Source organism: Mesoplodon bidens (assembly GCF_964165515.1).
Source record: "Mesoplodon bidens genome assembly, chromosome: 15".
NCBI lineage: Eukaryota > Metazoa > Chordata > Mammalia > Artiodactyla > Ziphiidae > Mesoplodon > Mesoplodon bidens.
In genome coordinates, this window is record NC_138171.1 from 87657619 (window position 1) to 87675923 (window position 18305).

Consider the following 18305-nt stretch of genomic DNA (forward strand, 5'->3'; position numbering starts at 1 on the left):
GTTTTGCTTGGATAGAGGATTCTTTGTTAAGAGGTCCCCCCCTGCCTTGAACACTTTGAATATATTGGCTGTCTTATGCCTCCAGCATTTCTCATGAGAAGTCTGCTCGTTATCTATTCGAGGATCCCTCGTATGTGACAGGTTGCTTCTCTTTTGATGCTTTCAAGATTCTTTGTGTTTTGAAAGTTTGATTATAATGTTTCTCAGTTTGGGCCTCTTTGAGTTCATCTTCCTTGTAGTTTGTTGAGCTTCTTGGACATTCATATTCATGTCTTTCATCAAATTTGTGACGTTTTCAGTGAGTCTTTCTTCACACATTCTCTCTGCATGTTTCTTTCTCTGCCTCTTCTCCTTCTGGGACTCCTGTAATGCATATGCTGCTCTGTTTCATCGTGTCCCACAGGTTCTTTAGGCACTGCTCACTTTTATTCAATCTTTTCTCTTTCTCCCCAGCCTCAATAATTGCTATGCTCGTATCTTCACATTCACTGTTCTTTCTTCTGCCTGCTCATATCTGCCTTTGAATCTCTCTAGTGAATTTTTCATTTCAGCAGTACTTTTAGCGCCAGGTTTTTTGTCTGTTTATTTCTTTTTAGCTTACTATGTCTTTGTCGATATTTCTACTTTGTTTATGTTAATGCATTGTTTTCTTGACTTTCTCCGCATATTCCTGTTGTTCTTTGAGCATAGTTACAGCTGTGCTATAAAATCTTTGTCTAGTATACTTGCCATTAAGTCCTTTTCAGGGACGCATTCTGTTCAGTTATTTTTCCCGTTGGATAGGCCGTCCTCCCTTGTTTCTTTGTGTGCCTTGTGTTGTTTGTTGGACACTGGGCATTGGAATCTGATGATACGGTACCTCTGCCCCGTCCGCAGGGCTTGCCATTAGTTTGTAATTGTTGTTTTCCCCTGGCTGTTATAGGCTGTGTCTGTGCTGTGGGTCAGCCTGAGGAGTGAATTTAATGTCTTCTCAGGTCTTTTCTAAGCCTTTCTCTGGTCATGCGTGGTCACTTTCTAGTTTTCCTCATATATGCAGTTGTTTCTGAATGTCCTAGTCTTTAATGAGTGGCTCCCCAAAGGGGAAAAGCACAAATGAAGGGGGAAAGCTGGTGCTGGCCCTTTAAGTCTTTGGGAGGTCTTGGGCGGCAGCAAAGGCTGCCTCCCCCTTTCTCTGCAGTCTGTGGTCAGAAGCAGCAATCAGAGCACAGATCCCGGACATTGGAGGGACAAGGTCCTTCTTCACCCCGGCTCCTGCAAACTGAGTGCCAGCTGCACCTAGGACACGTGCCCAGCGGCCTGCTGTGCTCAGAGCTAAAATTGAGCAGAATTAACTGCAATTTATGTCCAAGTTCTCCCCTGGAAGTTGTAAGACTTCAACAAGCTCTGGAGTTCAAAAATTGTTACCTCAGTCAGATTCTGCCAGTACCGTTGTTTTCCAGGTGGGGAGAGAGATTTCTGGTGCTTCCTACCTAGCCATCTTCCCAGAATCTTCTCCAGGATGGGCACTCCCTCCAGCCCCAGAGGTGGACAGCAGTGAGCCAGTCTCACCTGGCCCCCGACCCTGGTCCACGGCATCCTGCCACTTTGCAGAGGTGGCTCGTGGCTGCGCGGCTCTGCCCAGGGACCCAGAGGCCTGTGAGCGCCAAGCCTTCAGTTGGCTGCCCACCCCGGACTCCGGTGCGGGTGCCCCCTTACTCCATCCCATGCATGTGCAGGAGCGCCTTGTCCTGTGCCGTCGCCCGGGCTGTTTGCTCATGTGTCTGCATTCTGTGGGGGAGATGGATGATGAGCAAGTGACCCCATGCAGAGACGGGACAGGCAGAGGGTGGCTAGTGCAGTGGTGACCACTGCTGGCTGCCGCATCAAGAGTGGTCAGGGAAGATGATGGGCCGTCTGGGGCCTGCATTGTGAAAGGGAGCTGGGCCTGCAGGAATCTGGAGGAGGAGCGTTCTGGACTCTCGGAGCAGCTGCCCAGATGCCTGGGTCCAGGCCTGGCCTCTTTAGGGAGCTGGAGGTGGGGGGTTGAATGCAGGGAGGCTCTGGGACAACAGGGGAAGCGTGGGGTCACCTTGTGCAAGGGTCACCTCGTCTAATGACGGGTTTGGTGGGGAGCAGCCTGATCCACATTTTGGGGTCCCGGGGGAGGGGAGATGGAGGACAGGTGTGGGCACTGAGCAGTCCCTGCAGGAGCGGAGCCAGCAGAGGAGATGGGGAGGGGCCACCGGGGAGGGTGGACACCCCCGTGAAGACAGCTGTTAACAAAGGGGAGGGGACGCCTGCGTGCGAGGGGGTCAGAGAAGAGAGCAAAATGAACTGACCCCTGGCGGGGCAGCTCAGGGGTTGCTGGCTGGCGGGGCGGGATGGTGGGAGCTGGCGGCAGTGCCTGGAGTCACCCTGTGAAAGGAGCCGAGACCTCCGTGGACACAGGCAGGACCAGGAGAGCACAGGAGGCGGCGGGGGCGCCTCTGTCCCCCGGCGTGAGGTGGGGGGGTGGGTGGGGAGGAGAGGGTGAAGCAGCGGCTCTGATGCGGGAAGACCCGGGAAGGGGGGCCCTGGCCTCCCATCACGAGGATGTCCCCGTGATGCGTGGTCCTGGGTCACCCTGCACACCTGTGCGTGGCCGGGCCCTTCCCTGCGCGTGGGGCCCCCCTGGGCGAGACCTCGGTGGGTGAGAGGTGGCCCGCGGTGTGCAGCAGAGGGAGGGTGGTGGAGACTCGGGGTCTGTGCTCTCGAGGTGCAGGGCAGGCGGGTCGCAACAGGGCCCCTGAGTGGGAGCGGGCGGCCTCTGCGGTGACAGGGTGAGGGTGTGGCCCTGGGTGCGGCTGGGGTCTGGGTGGGGGTCACTGGGAGGAGGGTGTTACTGGGATGTGACGGGTGGGGACGGGTGGGTAACCGCGGGCACCAGGGTCATCGGCGTCCCCCCACCCCGGGGGTGTGTGGCTCCTCCGGAGGCGGGTGGGCCCGCCAGCTGCCGTGGCCCCGGGCCGGCCGTGAGCCTGGCTTGGTGGAGGGAGAAGCTGAGAGGCCGGTGTGTTCAGAGCAGGAGGCCTGAGCTTAGAGGCGGCCTGGGGCGCAGGCGGGGCCTCCGGGAGGGAGGGTCTGAGGCGGGGAAGCGAGATGGAAGCAGGTAGACTGTTCGGGAATCCTCCAGGCCAGAGGTGACGGTGGTGTGGTGGGAGATGATCAAGTCCTGGACACAGTTTGAAGTCTGAGGAGCGGGACTCGCTGGCAAACGGGGCATGGGGTGCAGGGCAGGGTGGGACAAGGGCGCCCCGGCTCTTAGCCGAGGCTCAAGGAAGGGCGAGGCGCCGTCGCGGGCTGGGGCCGGCCCTGGGGAGGTGGGCTGGGGCCCAGGGGCTGGTTTAGAGGCTGCGACAGACCTGCAGTGGAGGCGCGAGCCCGGCACCGGGGCGGTCCTGGGGGAGAGAGGGCAGAGGTAGAGACGGGCAGAAAACAGCCGGAGGGGTATGACTGTTTGGGGGTCACTGTTTCCTCTTCTTTTCCTTTTTCTTAATTGAGGTGAAATTCACACAGCATAAAATTGGCCATTAAAAGTGAACAATTCAGTGGCATTTAGAACACCCCCAGGTTGTGTGACCGCCACCTCCGTCTAGCTCAAAGTACAGTTTTCACAGCCAAGAGACCAGATGAGATGCCGGGAGGGTGTCTGGCGGGGAGGGGTATGCACACGGCCTGGAAGGCAGGAGGACGCCTGGGAGGCAGGCGGCCTGGCCAGAGGCTGCCTGGTCCAGGAAGGATGGGGTCGGTGCCATGGAGGCCGGCGGGGTCTGCGATGGGGGTGGTGGAGCGGTGGGGATGAGAGGGATGGGGGGCGTCTGGAAGGCACCTCGGGGCCAAGAGAGGGACTTTGGCCGTGTGCGTGGTGCTGGCCGGAGTGATGGGAGAGCTGGGGAAGGATGGTGCGGGAGAGAAGAGGGGACGAGGCCAGGCAGGTGGGGAGGGCTCAGGAGGGGAGGCTGAGCAAGGCTGGGTCCCGTGCTCACCTCTCAGTGGACTGGGCACCGGGCGGGGAGGGAGGAGAAGGTGTGAACCACAGGTATTTGCTGAGCGCCTGCTGTATGCGGGGCGCCATCTTTGGTGACGGGAACCACCAGGCACAGAAGCCAATTGCCTGCCCTCCCAGAGCTTAGATTCCAGCGGGAGACAGAGGATAAACACACCCCAGGCTGCACTGTGTGTTGGGAAGTGCCAACAGAGGAAACGGGGCACAGGACCCGGATTGAGGCGAAGGCCGGCCCCAGCAGAGGAGTACCTGTGACGGGCCGTGGGCACAGGCTGTGGGCCCCTAGGCGGCCACTGGAACCTCTGCCCAGAGCCAGTTGCCTGGCTCTGCCCACCAGGACTCAGCCCTCCTCACTGCTGGGCCTCTGCCTTGCGGGGACCGAGGTCCCTGGAGCTGGGCCACAGCGTTCAGCCAGACCCACCGTTCCGTTGACAGGTCCCACTACACACCCTCCTCCCCCTGCTGGGCCTTGGCTGAGGGACACACCTGCTCTTGGTGGCTCAGCCCCAGGACGTGTCTCACCTGGCCTCGGTCCGGGAGACAGAAATAGTCGGGGCTGAGTCACTCCGAGCGCCCTAGGAGAAAGCCGGGCAGAGCAGGGGCAGGGGGAGGGCAGGAGACGGGAGAGGAGCCAGGCGGAAGCTGGCGGCCTGGAGCAGGCTGCTGGGCGGCAGGCCCGGTCACCCCGATTCAGAGAGGGTGCGGCAGGAGCCTGGAGAAGCACAGAGCAGCCCCGGCACTTGAGGGGCCGGGGCAGGAGTGCACGTGGAGACTCAGGCCTGGCCCCTCTCCTGCCCCCTCTTATTGCGGGGCCCCATGCACTCCACCCACACCAGCCCATGCCCTTGGCCACCCCGTGGCCCAGGCCATTGGGCAAGGAATTCCTGAATCCTGGGTGCTCAGAAGTGGACAGAGAGGGGCAGGGCAGGCTCTGGACGGCTCAGCAGCCCCTTGCCCCGCTGGGACAGGGTGCAGCCAGAGTGGAGCCCGGACCAGGTGTGGGGCCCTCCTGCCTGGGACTAAGGGGGTCCTGGTGCTGGGGTACCCCGACCAGCTCTCCTCCCGCCGTGGGCCCCCTTCCACCCCAGGGGCTCTGAGCTCAGGAGTGTGGGGCTTTCGCATATACACGGACACCCCAGCCCTGTGCCTGTCTCCTGGCCCTGATGCGGGAGGGGGGCTTGTGCAGATGGGGTGGACCTGGCTGTGCCCCAGCGGCTTGGGAGGGAAGCCTGCGGGAACAGCCTGTCCACTAGGAAAGCTGAAGGTCACCCACCCGCTCCCTTGGGGACCTCCTGCCAGCCCTTATCCAGCCCCTCATCGCCCCTGCTGCACGCGTGCACACGCGCCCACCCCGGAGGTCCTTGGCCTCAGGGTCGGCATCCCCAGTGGACAGGTCAGGGCGGCCCTCCTGCCCGAGATGTGCTGAGAGGCTTTTGTCGGGAAGAGGGAGGGGCTGGGGTCAAGTGAATCACCGATTAGCTGAAGTGCAGGCACAGGAAGAGTTAATCCATTAACCAACCAGAGGGACACACAGGAGACTGTCCTGGAGCTGCCTGCAGGGCCACGGCGAGGGGCCTGCACACCCCACTGGTCTCCACGTACTGCTTTGGGGGCTTTGGGGGGCAGTCACTCTGCCTGACCCCAGGGACCTTAAACTGTTTCTCAGAGTCACCCCCAGAACTCACCTCCCAGGGTCTGAACACTTCCTTAAAGTAGGGGCTCTTGATTGGAAAGCCCTCCTGGGGCCCAAAGGCCCAGCGCCCAGGGGTGCCGTTCCTGGCATGTGCTGCTTGACCGGCCCTCCGGGGACGGTGAGTCCTGAGAGCAGCAGGTGGTCTGTGGGCTGGGCTGGCAGGCCCTGGACGGTGCCCTTCTCACTGCCTTTAGGATTTTTGCAGCAATTTGCAGGGGCAGAGGACAGACAAGCACTCAGCCCAGCCACGGGTGACCTGTGCGTCGGGGGCACTGCAGGCCCACTGTGCGCTGGGCAGGCAGGGAGCAGCCGGTGCCTCCCCCGAGCAGAGGCAGGCCTCTCCTCTCCTGGTGGCCTTGACGTGGTGCCACGCGTGACGGCAGGGTTGGGGGGACTCCCCCAGGCGGGGACTGTGGGCTTCCCAAACTGCGGTGCGCAGGCTAGGCTTGGGGTCACGCCGCCTCCTGCTTCAAACCTGTTTCAAACCATCTTCTTGCCTTTCCCCACCAGCCCCTGGGGGAGACCCAGGAGGGGGCAGCGGGGGAGTCACCTCCCGAGATGATGGACAGGCTTCCTCACCAGCCTGGATGCTGGGCTGGGGCTCCCGTGGGCGCCGGCCACCTGTACACGTCCTCGCACCCACCTTCTTTGAACCAGGAAGGTGGTTCTGGGGTGGAGGGTGGGAGACACGTGCCTGCCGTCTGATCCCAGCTTTGCTGCTGTGTGACCTCAGGCACCGTCTGACCCTCTCTGGGCTTTTTTGGCCTTATTGTGTAGAATTGGACTAACGACAGGATACAGCCTCAGAGGGAGTGGCGAGGAGGGGCAGGGTAACGTGGTCAGTCATTGCGCAGTGAGTGTGATGAGGCCGTAGAGCTGTTACGGCGGCTGAAGGAACTGGCAGGAGGCTGGGCGGCAGGCGCTGACTCCCGAGGACACCGTTACAGGTGTGAGGATCTGGAGGACACCCAGGACAGACCAGGCCTCTGGATCGGCCCATGTGGCCCCCGGGCGCCAGCTGGACATCACTCTGGGGGACGCACCCCTCGAGAGGAAGCAGGTGCTTGCCCACCCTTCAGGGCAGGACGCAGGGGGCGGAGGCCCTGACTCCTGCTTCTCCAGTCTGTTGGGACAGGTCTGGGGTTGTAGACACGAACATCTTTCTTAAATCTTAAATTCACTTTTATTGAGGTGTGACTTACAGAGGATAAAACGCACCCCTTTGGAATATGGGAGAAGTATCCGCCGTCACCCCACAACAAGCCCCCGCGGGTCCTGCGCAGTCAGCCCTGCTTCCCCGACGATGTAAGATGGGGAGCATCCGCCTTGTGCTTATTTGACGTCTTCTTTTGCCTGTTCTTGTAATTGGGTTGTTTGTTTTTTTACTGAGTTTGAATAGTTCTTTTTTTTTTTTTTTTCGGTACGCGGGCCTCTCACTCTTGCGGCCCCTCCCGTTGCGGAGCACAGGCTCTGGACGCGCAGGCTCAGCGGCCATGGCTCACGGGCCCAGCCGCTCCGCGGCATGTGGGATCCTCCCGGACCGGGGCACGAACCCGCGTCCCCTGCATCGGCAGGCGGACTCCCAACCCTGTGCCACCAGGGAAGCCCCTAAAATTTTAAATAGCTTTATTGAGATATACTTTATATACCACAAATTCACCCATTTGAAGTGAACAATTCCGTGGGTTTTCCTGTACTCACAGAGTTGGGCTACTGTCAGCACAGTCAGCTTAAAAACATTTTCATTTTATTCCAAAAAGAAATGCCATCACTCTCCATTCTTCACATCCCCCCTACCCTAGACGTCCAGTGTTCACTCCAGGGTAGTGTTGAATAGAAGTGAAGAGACCAGATGTTCCTGTCTAGTTCCCGTCTTAGCGGGGAAGCACTCAGCCTTTCTCCGTTGAGTATGATGTCCGCTGTAGGTATTTCACAGATGCCCTTTATCAAGTTAGGGAAGTTCCCCTCTATTCCCAGTTTTCTGAGGAGTTTTATCAGGGTGTTACATTTCATCAGATGCTTTTTCTGCATCTATTGAGACGATCTTATGGCTTTTCTTTCTTAATCTGCAAATATGGTGAATCACACCGATTGATTTTCAGATTTTACGGCAGCCTTGCATTCTTGGTATGAACCCCTGTTGGTTGCAGTCTTTGTACTTTTTACATACAGTCGGATGTGCGAATTTTTATGGACATATTTTCATTTCTCTTGGGTAAATACCGAGGAGTAGAATTGCGGGGTTATAGGAGAGATACATGTTTAATTACGTAAGCAACTGAAAACCGTTTTCCAGGGTGGGTTGAACCAATTTATACTCCTTATGGCAGTGTCTGAGAACCCCATGCTCTGCACTCTCATCCACACCGGGTGGTACCAGTCTTGTAAATTTTGCCCTTACTAGTGAATGTGTGACAGTGTCTTTATCACCATAGCTTTTTTTTTTTAATTTATTTTTTTACAACTTTATTGGAGTATAATTGCTTCACAATGGTGTATTAGTTTCTGCTTTATAACAAAGTGAATCAGTTATACATATACGTCTGTTCCCATATCCCTTCCCTCTTGCGTCTCCCTCCCTCCCACCCTCCCTATCCCACCCCTCCAGGCGGTCACAAAGCACCGAGCTGATCTCCCTGTGCTACGCGCGGCTGCTTCCCACTAGCTATCTACCTTACATTTGGTAGTGTATATATGTCCATGCCTCTCTCTCGCTTTGTCACAGCTTACCCTTCCCCCTCCCCATATCCTCAAGTCCATTCTCAAGTAGGTCTGTGTCTTTATTCCTGTTTTACCCCTAGGTTATTCATGACATTTTTTCCCCTTAAATTCCATATATATGTGTAACCATACGGTATTTGTCTTTCTCTTTCTGACTTACTTCACTCTGTATGACAGACTCTAGGTCCATCCACCTCATTACAAATAGCTCAATTTCGTTTCTTTTTGTGGCCGAGTAATATTCCATTGTATATATGTGCCACATCTTCTTTATACATTCATCGGATGATGGACACTTAGGTTGTTTCCATCTCCGGGCTATTGTGAATAGAGCTGCAATGAACATTTTGGTACATTACTCTTTTTGAATTATGGTTTTCTCAGGGTATATGCCCAGTAGTGGGATTGCTGGGTCAGGTGGTAGTTCTATTTGTAGTTTTTTTTTTTTTTTTTTTTTTTTTTTTTTTGCGGTATGCGGGCCTCCCGCTGTTGTGGCCTCTCCCGTTGCGGAGCACAGGCTCCGGACGCGCAGGCTCAATGGCCATGGCTCACGGGCCCAGCCACTCCGCGGCATGTGGGATCCTCCCGGACCGGGGCACGAACCCACGTCCCCTGCCTCGACAGGCAGGCTCTCAACCACCGCGCCACCAGGGAAGCCCCTATTTGTAGTTTTTTAAGGAACCTCCATACTGTTCTCCATAGTGGCTGTACCAATTCACATTCCCACCAGCAGTGCAAGAGTGTTCCCTTTTCTCCACACCCTCTCCAGCATTTATTGTTTCTAGATTTTTTGATGACGGTGTGAGATGATATCTCATTGTAGTTTTGATTTGCATTTCTCTAATGATTAATGATGTTGAGCATTGTTTCATGTGTTTGTTGGCAGTCTGTATATCTTTGGAGAAATGTCTATTTAGGTCTTCTGCCCATTTTTGGATTGGGTTGTTTGTTTTTTTTCTATTGAGCTGCATGAGCTGCTTATAAACTTTGGAGATTAATCCTTTGTCAGTTGCTTCATTTGCAAATATTTTCTCCCATTCTGAGGGTTGTCTTGGTCTTGTTTATGGTTTCCTTTGCTGTGCAAAAGCTTTGAAGTTTCATTAGGTCCCATTTGTTTATTTTTGTTTTTATTTCCATTTCTCTAGGCGGTGGGTCAGAAAGGATCTTGCTGTGATTTATGTCATAGAGTGTTCTGCCTATGTTTTCCTCTAAGAGTTTGATAGTGTCTGGCCTTACATTTAGGTCTTTAATCCATTTTGAGCTTATTTTTGTGTATGGTGTTAGGGAGTGATCTAATCTCATACTTCTACATGTCCCTGTCCAGTTTTCCCAGCACCACTTATTGAAGAGGCTGTCCTTTCTCCACTGTACATTCCTGCCTCCTTTATCAAAGATAAGGTGACCATATGTGCGTGGGTTTATCTCTGGGCTTTCTATCTGTTCCATTGATCTGTATTTCTGTTTTTGTGCCAGTACCATACTGTCTTGATTACTGTAGCTTTGTAGTATAGTCTGAAGTCAGGGAGCCTGATTCCTCCAGCTCCGTTTTTCTTTCTCAAGATTGCTTTGGCTATTCGGGGTCTTTTGTGTTTCCATACAAATTTTGAAATTTTTTGTTCTAGTTCTGTGAAAAATGCCAGTGGTAGTTTGATAGGGATTGCATTGAATCTGTAGATTGCTTTGGGTAGTAGAGTCATTTTCACAGTATTGATTCTTCCAATCCAGGAACATGGTATATCTCTCCATCTATTTGTATCATCTTTAATTTCTTTCATCAGTGTCTTATGATTTTCTGCATACAGGTTTTTTGTCTCCTTAGGTAGGTTTATTCCTAGATATTTTATTCTTTTTGTTGCAATGGTAAATGGGAGTGTTTTCTTGATTTCACTTTCAGATTTTTCATCATTAGTGTACAGGAATGCCAGAGATTTCTGTGCATTAATTTTGTATCTTGCTACTTTACCAAATTCATTGATTAGCTCTAGTAGTTTTCTGGTAGCATCTTTAGGATTCTCTGTGTATAGTATCATGTCATCTGCAAACAGTGACAGCTTTACTTCTTCTTTTCCAATTTGGATTCCTTTTATTTCCTTTTCTTCTCTGATTGCTGTGGCTAAAACTTCCAAAACTATGTTGAATAAGAGTGGTGAGAGTGGGCAGCCTTGTCTTGTTCCTGATCTTAGAGGAAATGGTTTCAGTTTTTCACCATTGAGGACAATGTTGGCTGTGGGTTTGTCATATATGGCCTTTATTATGTTGAGGAAATTCCCTCTGTGCCTACTTTCTGCAGGGTTTTTATCATAAATGGGTGTTGAATTTTGTCGAAAGCTTTCTCTGCATCTATTGAGATGATCATATGGTTTTTCTCCTTCAATTTGTTAATATGGTGTGTCACCTTGATTGATTTGCGTATATTGAAGAATCCTTGCATTCCTGGAACAAACCCCACTTGATCCTGGTGTATGATCCTTTTAATGTGCTGTTGGATTCTGTTTGCTAGTATTTTGTTGAGGATTTTTGCATCTATGTTCATCAGTGATATTGGCCTGTAGTTTTCTTTCTTTGTGACATCCTTGTCTGGTTTTGGTATCAGGGTGATGGTGGCCTCATAGAATGAGTTTGGGAGTGTTCCTCCCTCTGCTGTATTTTGGAAGAGTTTGAGAAGGATAGGTGTTAGCTCTTCTCTAAATGTTTGATAGAATGCGCCTGTGAAGCCATCTGGTCCTGGGCTTTTGTTTGTTGGAAGATTTTTAATCACAGTTTCAATTTCAGTGCTTGTGATTGGTCTGTTCATATTTTCTATTTCTTCCTGATTCAGTCTTGGCAGGTTGTGCATTTGTAAGACTTTGTCCGTTTCTTCCAGGTTGTCCATTTTATTGGCATAGAGTTGCTTGCAGTAATCTCTCATGATCCTTTGTATTTCTGCAGTGTCAGTTGTTACTTCTCTTTTTTCATTTCTAATTCTATTGATTTGAGTCTTCTCCCTTTTTTTCTTGATGAGTCTGGCTAATGGTTTATCAATTTTGTTTATCTTCTCAAAGAACCAGCTTTTAGTTTTATTGATCTTTGCTATCGTTTCCTTCCTTTCTTTTTCATTTATTTCTGATCTGATCTTTATGATTTCTTTCCTTCTGCTAACTTTGGGGGTTTTTTGTTCTTCTTTCTCTAATTGCTTTAGGTGCAAGGTCAGGTTGTTTACTCGAGATGTTTCCTGTTTCTTAAGGTGGGATTGTATTGCTATAAACTTCCCTCTTAGAACTGCTTTTGCTGCATCCCATAGATTTTGGGTCGTCATGTCTCCATTGTCATTTGTTTCTAGGTATTTTTTAATTTCCTCTTTGATTTCTTCAGTGATCACTTCGTTATTACGTAGTGTATTGTTTAGCCCCCACGTGTTTGTATTTTTTACAGCTCTTTTCCTGTAATTGATATCTAGTCTCATAGCATTGTGGTCGGAAAAGATACTTGATACAATTTCAGTTTTCTTAAATTTACCAAGGCTTGATTTGTGACCCAAGATATGATCTATCCTGGAGAACGTTCCATGAGCACTTGAGAAAAATGTGTATTCTGTTGTTTTTGGATGGAATGTCCTATAAATATCAATTAAGTCCATCTTGTTTAATGTATCATTTAAAGCTTGTTTCCTTATTTATTTTCATTTTGGATGATCTGTCCATTGGTGAAAGTGGGGTGTTGAAGTCCCCTACTATGAATGTGTTACTGTTGATTTCCCCTTTTATGGCTGTTAGTATTTGCCTTATGTATTGAGGTGCTCCTATGTTGGGTGTATAAATATTTACAATTGTTATATCTTCTTCTTGGATCGATCCCTTGATCATTATGTAGTGTCCTTCTTTGTCTCTTCTAATAGTCTTTATTTTAAAGTCTATTTTGTCTGATATGAGAATTGCTACTCCAGCTTTCTTTTGACACCATAGTTTTTTAAAAAGGCACCAACTTCCTGCTCTTCAAGTGACAACTTTCTGTTGCCCCTGCCCCAACACTTGATTTCGCCGTGTCTTGTCTCCTTACTGTTATATGAAAGGCTTAGGGTCTCCATTCCTTAATTTTAAACTTCTGTGAGCCCTCTTTGGAAGGAGGCTGCCCAGGTTGTGTCTGTGGGCACACACGTGTGCACACCCTCACACACATAGTGGGCGGGCGGGCGGGTGGGGGTCAGACAGCTTTAAATTTACACAGTGGGTCCCTGTGCCGGTCGCATGACACTGGGCGAGTCTGTAGCCTCTCCTTGAACTTTGGTATCTGTGATCAGACATGGACGGTGTGGGCGGTGGCCTTGAGGCATCAGTTCTAACCACCTGCTTCCTTGGGCTGCTCTCTGTGTCACACCTATTTTTCCTTGTAGAGCAGAGCTTGGCAGACGTAAAGGGCCGGATAGTGACTGTTGCAGGCTTTGTGGGCCACACGTCCTCTGTGACAACCGCTCAGCTCTGTCTCTGCGCCCCAGCAGCAACCGTGAGCAGAAGGTACATGAGGGGCATGGCTGAGCGCCCGTGGCTTGTAAAACTTTACGAGACCAGGCCCGAGGGCCGTCGCTTGCCAATCCAGTCCCTGCTAAAGTGTCCTGTAAACAGGGCTTCCGGGATAGGGGACAGACAGCCTCCTGCTGGAGCCTGTGTGAGAGGATGGGGGCGCGAGGGCACCGGTCCTGGCCCCGTGGCGGGGCTGGAGCTTCTGGTGGCCCTTGTTCAGCCAGTCTCAGAATTTCCACTTCAGTAGACAAAGGGTGTGAGGGGGGCCAGAGCCAAGGTCCACGCTCAGAGCAGAACCCAGCAGCATCACCGAGCTGTGCACAGGGAGGCTCCCCTGCACCAGGGCCTTCCCAGGGGCTCATTCACCCGTCACCCTCCAAGCAGCTGCCATCGTCCCACCACACAGAGGAGGAAGGCGAAGCCTGGAGCGGTGCCGCCCGCCCCGGGCTCCAGGACTGCCGTCCCTGGGGAGGACGGAGCGCGGGGGGTGAGGTTGGGACTGCCCCCCGGGACCTCACTTCAGTCTTTCTTCACAACCCCTGGGACATCGCCGCTCCCTGCAGCGCATTCTTCCCCGGAAGCCGCGGTGCCTGCCCGGCACACCCTCACCCCGCCGGCACACGTCTGTTGATGCAGATCCCCGGCGCTGGGACTTAGGGCCTCAGGACGCCATAGGGGACGGGCAGACAGACTCCCTGCTGAACAGACAGCCCCACGTCTCTGGGACCTGACTTGTCCTCACAGCTGTCCCCTCGGCAGTGTCCGTCCCCCCCTCTCCGGGCCTCTGTCCTCCAGGCAGTGACTCAGGGGCCCGGCTCTTCCCTCCGCCCCGGCCCCTGAGTCCCCCATCAGCCCAGGATGGGCCCGGAGCACGGCGGTGGGTGGGGGTGGCTGTCGGCTGGGCCTGGGGGCACGTGGGTCCCCCTGCTCACGCTTCACTGGCCAGACTCGGGTCCCGCGGCCAAGCCGAGCTGCAGGCGAGGCTGGGAAGTGTTGGTGCCGTGACCCCGCGGAGGGGCAGACGCTGGTGAGCCAGCAGGTGCTGGGGGCCGGGCCAGGGTGGGCCGAGCTGGAGCAGCCCCTGGAACCCCCAGGACGAGCGGTGCGGCTGGACCGGCCGGGCTGTGGTGGCCGCCGGGCAGGGAACCTCTGTGCCCAGAACTGTGCTGTCGGCGGCCTCGGGACGCACAGCCCGGAATGGCGGGGGGGCGGGGGACCCGGCATTTGGTAGGCGGGTGTGACGGGGCCACGGGGTTCAGCCGGGAGTCCTCCGGGGTCCCGGTGAGCGGCCGGGTGCCAGGAGCTCGGGCAGGGGTGCCACAGCCCCTCCCCCTGCCCCGGTTCAATTTTCCAGCGGTCCTGTCCCCGTCCCCATCGCAAGTGGTTTCCTGCACCACGGGACATGCAGCGGCCACCCTGCTCGGGCCCCGGGTGCCTGTCTTCTCCGTTCACTTGCTCTCGGACCTGCTAGCTTTCCGTCCGGATTTCCTCACTTCTGCAGGGAAGGCACCGCTGCTGGACCTGGCGGTGGGTGGGGGAACGTGGATGCACTTGGTGGGCTGCGGGGCAGGCTGGGCTGGGGCCTGGCAGGGGGACCCCAGGTGGGTGCTCTCCTGGGTCCTCTTTGCAGCAGCCAAGCGGTTTCTTGAAAGTGACACACGTGGGGAAGCACGTCCTGAAGATAAAGGGCTGATGTAGCACGTCGGTTCCTGCAGACGCACGTTTTCCGCCGCCCACGAGCTAGTGAAAACTGGTCACGAGTGGGGGTCTTCTGTCCAAGAGCCCTTGGGCTGGAGGTCTTCTGGGGCTCCCTGGCCCCCAGTGTTTCCTGCTGACCCCTCCCCAGAGGCTCAGAGCTGGGGCATGCGGCCTCCTCCCTACCCAAGCCCCCCGTGCCCACCCACCAGGGTCCTCACACACCCGTGCACCCCAGTACATCGGGGGCCCGGCTTGTGGCCGCTGCCAAGCCCTTGCCACCAGAGTACCTCCCCGGGTCACATTCAGGGCAGCGGGTGGTGGCCTCTCCCTGGCGTCCCCCCAGCGGTCACCCTGGGGCAGCGGGAGGGAGCTTGCAGGCCCCCCACACACGTACGTTCTGGGAACCGAGACAGCCCGTGGTGAACAGGGACCTAAGTGCCAGGACGGGCCGACGCCGGGGAGCGAGAGGCGTCGCGAGGGGTGCGTGGGTCCTGGCCGTGGTCGGGGAGGCCCGGGGGGGACGTGTGAGCTGGGGCGGGGGTGCCGGGGCGGAGGAGAGGTCCCCAAGGCTCCGCACAGAGAGTTGACGTGATGAGCATCTGTGTGCCCAGCGGGCAGAGGCTTGGCCGGGGGGACGCAGGGCAGCAGGGCGCGAGGCTGTGGGAGTCAGGAGGGCGGAGGGGCCCCTCCGCTCACAGCCCTTCTGAGCTGGGGTGAGGCCCGAGGCCCCCGGGTCTCTGGGCTGCCCCGACCTGTGCTGGCCCCGGTTGGGAGCCACCGCTGTCAGCCAGCCCCATGCAGGGGGGCGGCAGGGCAGGGGCCCCCGGAGGCCTCAGAGCGCCTGCCTCTGCGTCCCTGGGCAGGGCAGCCCCTCCGCCGCCGGCCAACTGCAGCCGAGCCCCCGACCCCGGGAGCGGCCAGCATTCCTCAGTAGGGGGCCGGGCTCGCCGGTGCCCGCAGCCCCCCGTGGAGAGTCTGCCGAGAGGCTGGGGCCCTCGGGATGACACGGCCTTTTGGCTCCCGAAGCGTCTCTGTTCCACGTGCCACCTAGACTGTGTGTCGCGGGCCAGAGACCTACCTCCCTGTCTTCCAGTTTCTTCCACGAGACCCTAGAGCGGTCACACCCCATGCGGCCTCGGGACTGGATGGCTGTGAGCTGGGCCGTGAGTGCCAGAACGGGGCTTTTCCTTCCCCCGAGCTCGCCTGCCCATCCCACCAGCCGCCTGGGCCCCTGTGTCTGTGAGCTGACCCTTCATTCCCCAGACAGGCAGGGTGGTGTGTCTGGGGCCCAGGGCCCCGGGCTGGAGGGGTCTTGACCCAGGAACCAGAGGTGCCTGCCACCCCTACGGACCACACGCACACGCGTGCGCGTGCTGCGTGGGCCTGTGGCTGGTGTTTGGTCTCTGAGGAGAGCTCTGACCCTCTGGCACCAGGGTGGGTTCTTGGGGGTCCCTGAAGGGAGGTGCAGGGCTGTGTCCTCAGGGAGGGGGGCCTGGGCCGGCCCCCACCATGGGTACAGCCACCTCCCAGCCTTGTCTTTCTTTTTTTTTTTTAACTTATTTTTGGCTGAGTCCGGTCTTAGTTGCGGCACACAGGCTCTTCGTTGTGGTGCGCCGGCTTCTCTGTAGTTGCGGCACGTGGGCTTAGTTGCCCTGCGGCACGTGCAATCTTAGTTCCCTGACCAGGGATCGAACCCGCGTCCCCTGCATTGTAAGGCAGATTCTTTACCACTGGACCACCAGGGAAGTCCCCCAGCCTTGTCTTATCACAGAAGAAAGTACCCTTCTGATCTGGGGCTGGGGCATCCATGTGCTGATCCCAGCGACCCCCGGGTCTGTGGGCTCCCGGGCCCCTCGGGTGGCAGTGACCGCAGGGTGGGCTCAGTGCTGTGCTCTCACACGGGCGTGGGGGGTGTTTGCTAGTTTAGGGGCTGGGTGCAGACCAGCCCCCCAAGGGCTCCCAGGGAAGCCTGCTCAAGCTGGTGGCCCTCGGCTGGGAGCCACTGGGCATCTTGATTTAGACCAGTCCGATCCAGAAGCTTCCCTGAGAGACGGAAGCCTTTACTGGACGACCCGTCCTCTCCAGAGAAAGCCTCCTCTGTAGGACTCCTTTCCGCAGCCCAGCCTGTCACGCAGTTACCACGTGGACGCACAGATGGGGATGAACTGGGGACTCGGGCGCCAGCACCCATTTACCCTCTGCCCAACTGAACAAGCATCACGTTCCTCGCTGTCCACGGTGCCGCTGTTCAGTTGAAAAATTCCAAACCTCTCAAAGTATGGACACAGTTGGGCCTCCACAGCCCCGCCCTCGCCACATTCTGCTTTTTCCGTTGCCTCAACTGCAGGACGTGACACGTGTTGGCGTGTCCTGGTCACGCCTGCCGGACGGGTGCTGATCTTGGGTTCTCATCAGCACGTTGCCCCAGTGTCTCCCGCGCTACTGTGGTCCACTCAGGGTCCCCTCGGTCCCCAGGAGCAGCTAGGATGATGGGGTGGGGCTGCTCCTCTGTGCGGGGGGCAGGGACCCCCACTCTGGGCCCCCAGAGCCTGTGAACCTGGTCTCCTGGCTGGCCTCCCATTGCACAGACGAGACCAAGGCCAGAAAGGGAGGGGGCCTTCCAGCCCTGTGGGCCCTGGTCCAGTGTTGTGTCCCCTCTGGGGGACCCTCGGGGTCAGCGAGCCCTGAACGTCTGGCCTTGTCTTCCAGATCCTGACTGGGCCTCATACACCCTAGGGGTGTTCATCTGTCTGAGCTGCTCTGGAATTCACCGTAACATCCCTCAGGTCAGCAAGGTGAAGTCCGTCCGCCTGGACGCCTGGGAGGATGCCCAAGTGGAGGTAAGGCCAGGCAGGGGTGCCAGGTGGGGAGGAGGGGACACAGGCCTCTCCCGTTGCCCCTGGGTGACCTCGGCCCCACCCTCTGGGTCATGACACCTTGGAGGTCGCTCCACCTCTGGTGTCCCAAGGGGGCCTGGGCTGTCAGGGATCCCAGGCTGCGGGGAGACCATCCACAAGTGTCGGGAGGCCAAGGGGCCAGCAGCTGGACCTCGGCCCTCCTGGGCCTCTGCCCCCGCCCTGTGCATCCAGTGCCAGGACTGACTCTCCCTGCCTCCCTCTTGCGGCAGCTGCAGAGTGAATGAATGAGCGAGCGAGTGCAGGAGGCTATTGACTCCGCTCCGTGGGCGGCTCCTGTGGCTTTGGTCCCATTTCCCACACCTGGGACATTCTGGTGCTCAGGGAACACAGCATGGAGCAGCTGTGCAATGGGACAGGCCCCCTTGTTGTTAGGGTTTTATTGCTAACCTTACGGAGAGTCACAGAAGGTAACAAAAGTCAGGCCCTTCACTGAACCATCCGTCCACCCATCCACCCACCCATCCACCCATCCGCCCACCTACCCATCCACCCACCCACCCACCCACCCACCCATCCACCCATCCACCCACCCATCCACCCATCCACCCACCCATCCACCCATCCATCCATCCATCCATCCACCCATCCACCTGACCCGTGTTCATTGCACAATTGCTATGGGGGGCCTGGCGAGTGGCTGGCCCCTGGAGAAGGCCTTAGAGAGGGGGACATGCAGGTTGCTGGTGGGCAGGGGGTGGTGACTTGGGCCGGGGTGGCAGGCAGGGCCCCACAGCCTGACTGAAGGTGAGAACAGG

At 56.2% G+C, this 18305-nt stretch overlaps 2 protein-coding genes across 2 annotated transcripts in view; both read left to right on the plus strand.

The window, feature by feature from the left end:
* The window catches only part of COX19 (cytochrome c oxidase assembly factor COX19), a 48014-nt gene extending 30584 nt beyond the window's left edge, over positions 1-17430 (plus strand). The window contains exon 4 of the transcript XR_014017614.1: positions 17342-17430. The gene's annotated coding sequence lies outside the window, so the exon portion shown is untranslated. The remainder of the gene's footprint in view (positions 1-17341) is intronic.
* ADAP1 (ArfGAP with dual PH domains 1) overlaps positions 1-18305 on the plus strand; it is a 66438-nt gene that overhangs the window by 14089 nt on the left and 34044 nt on the right. Inside the window, exon 2 of the mRNA XM_081256406.1 lies at positions 17342-17472. Within this exon, the coding sequence (XP_081112532.1) occupies positions 17342-17472 (131 nt within the window). The remainder of the gene's footprint in view (positions 1-17341; positions 17473-18305) is intronic.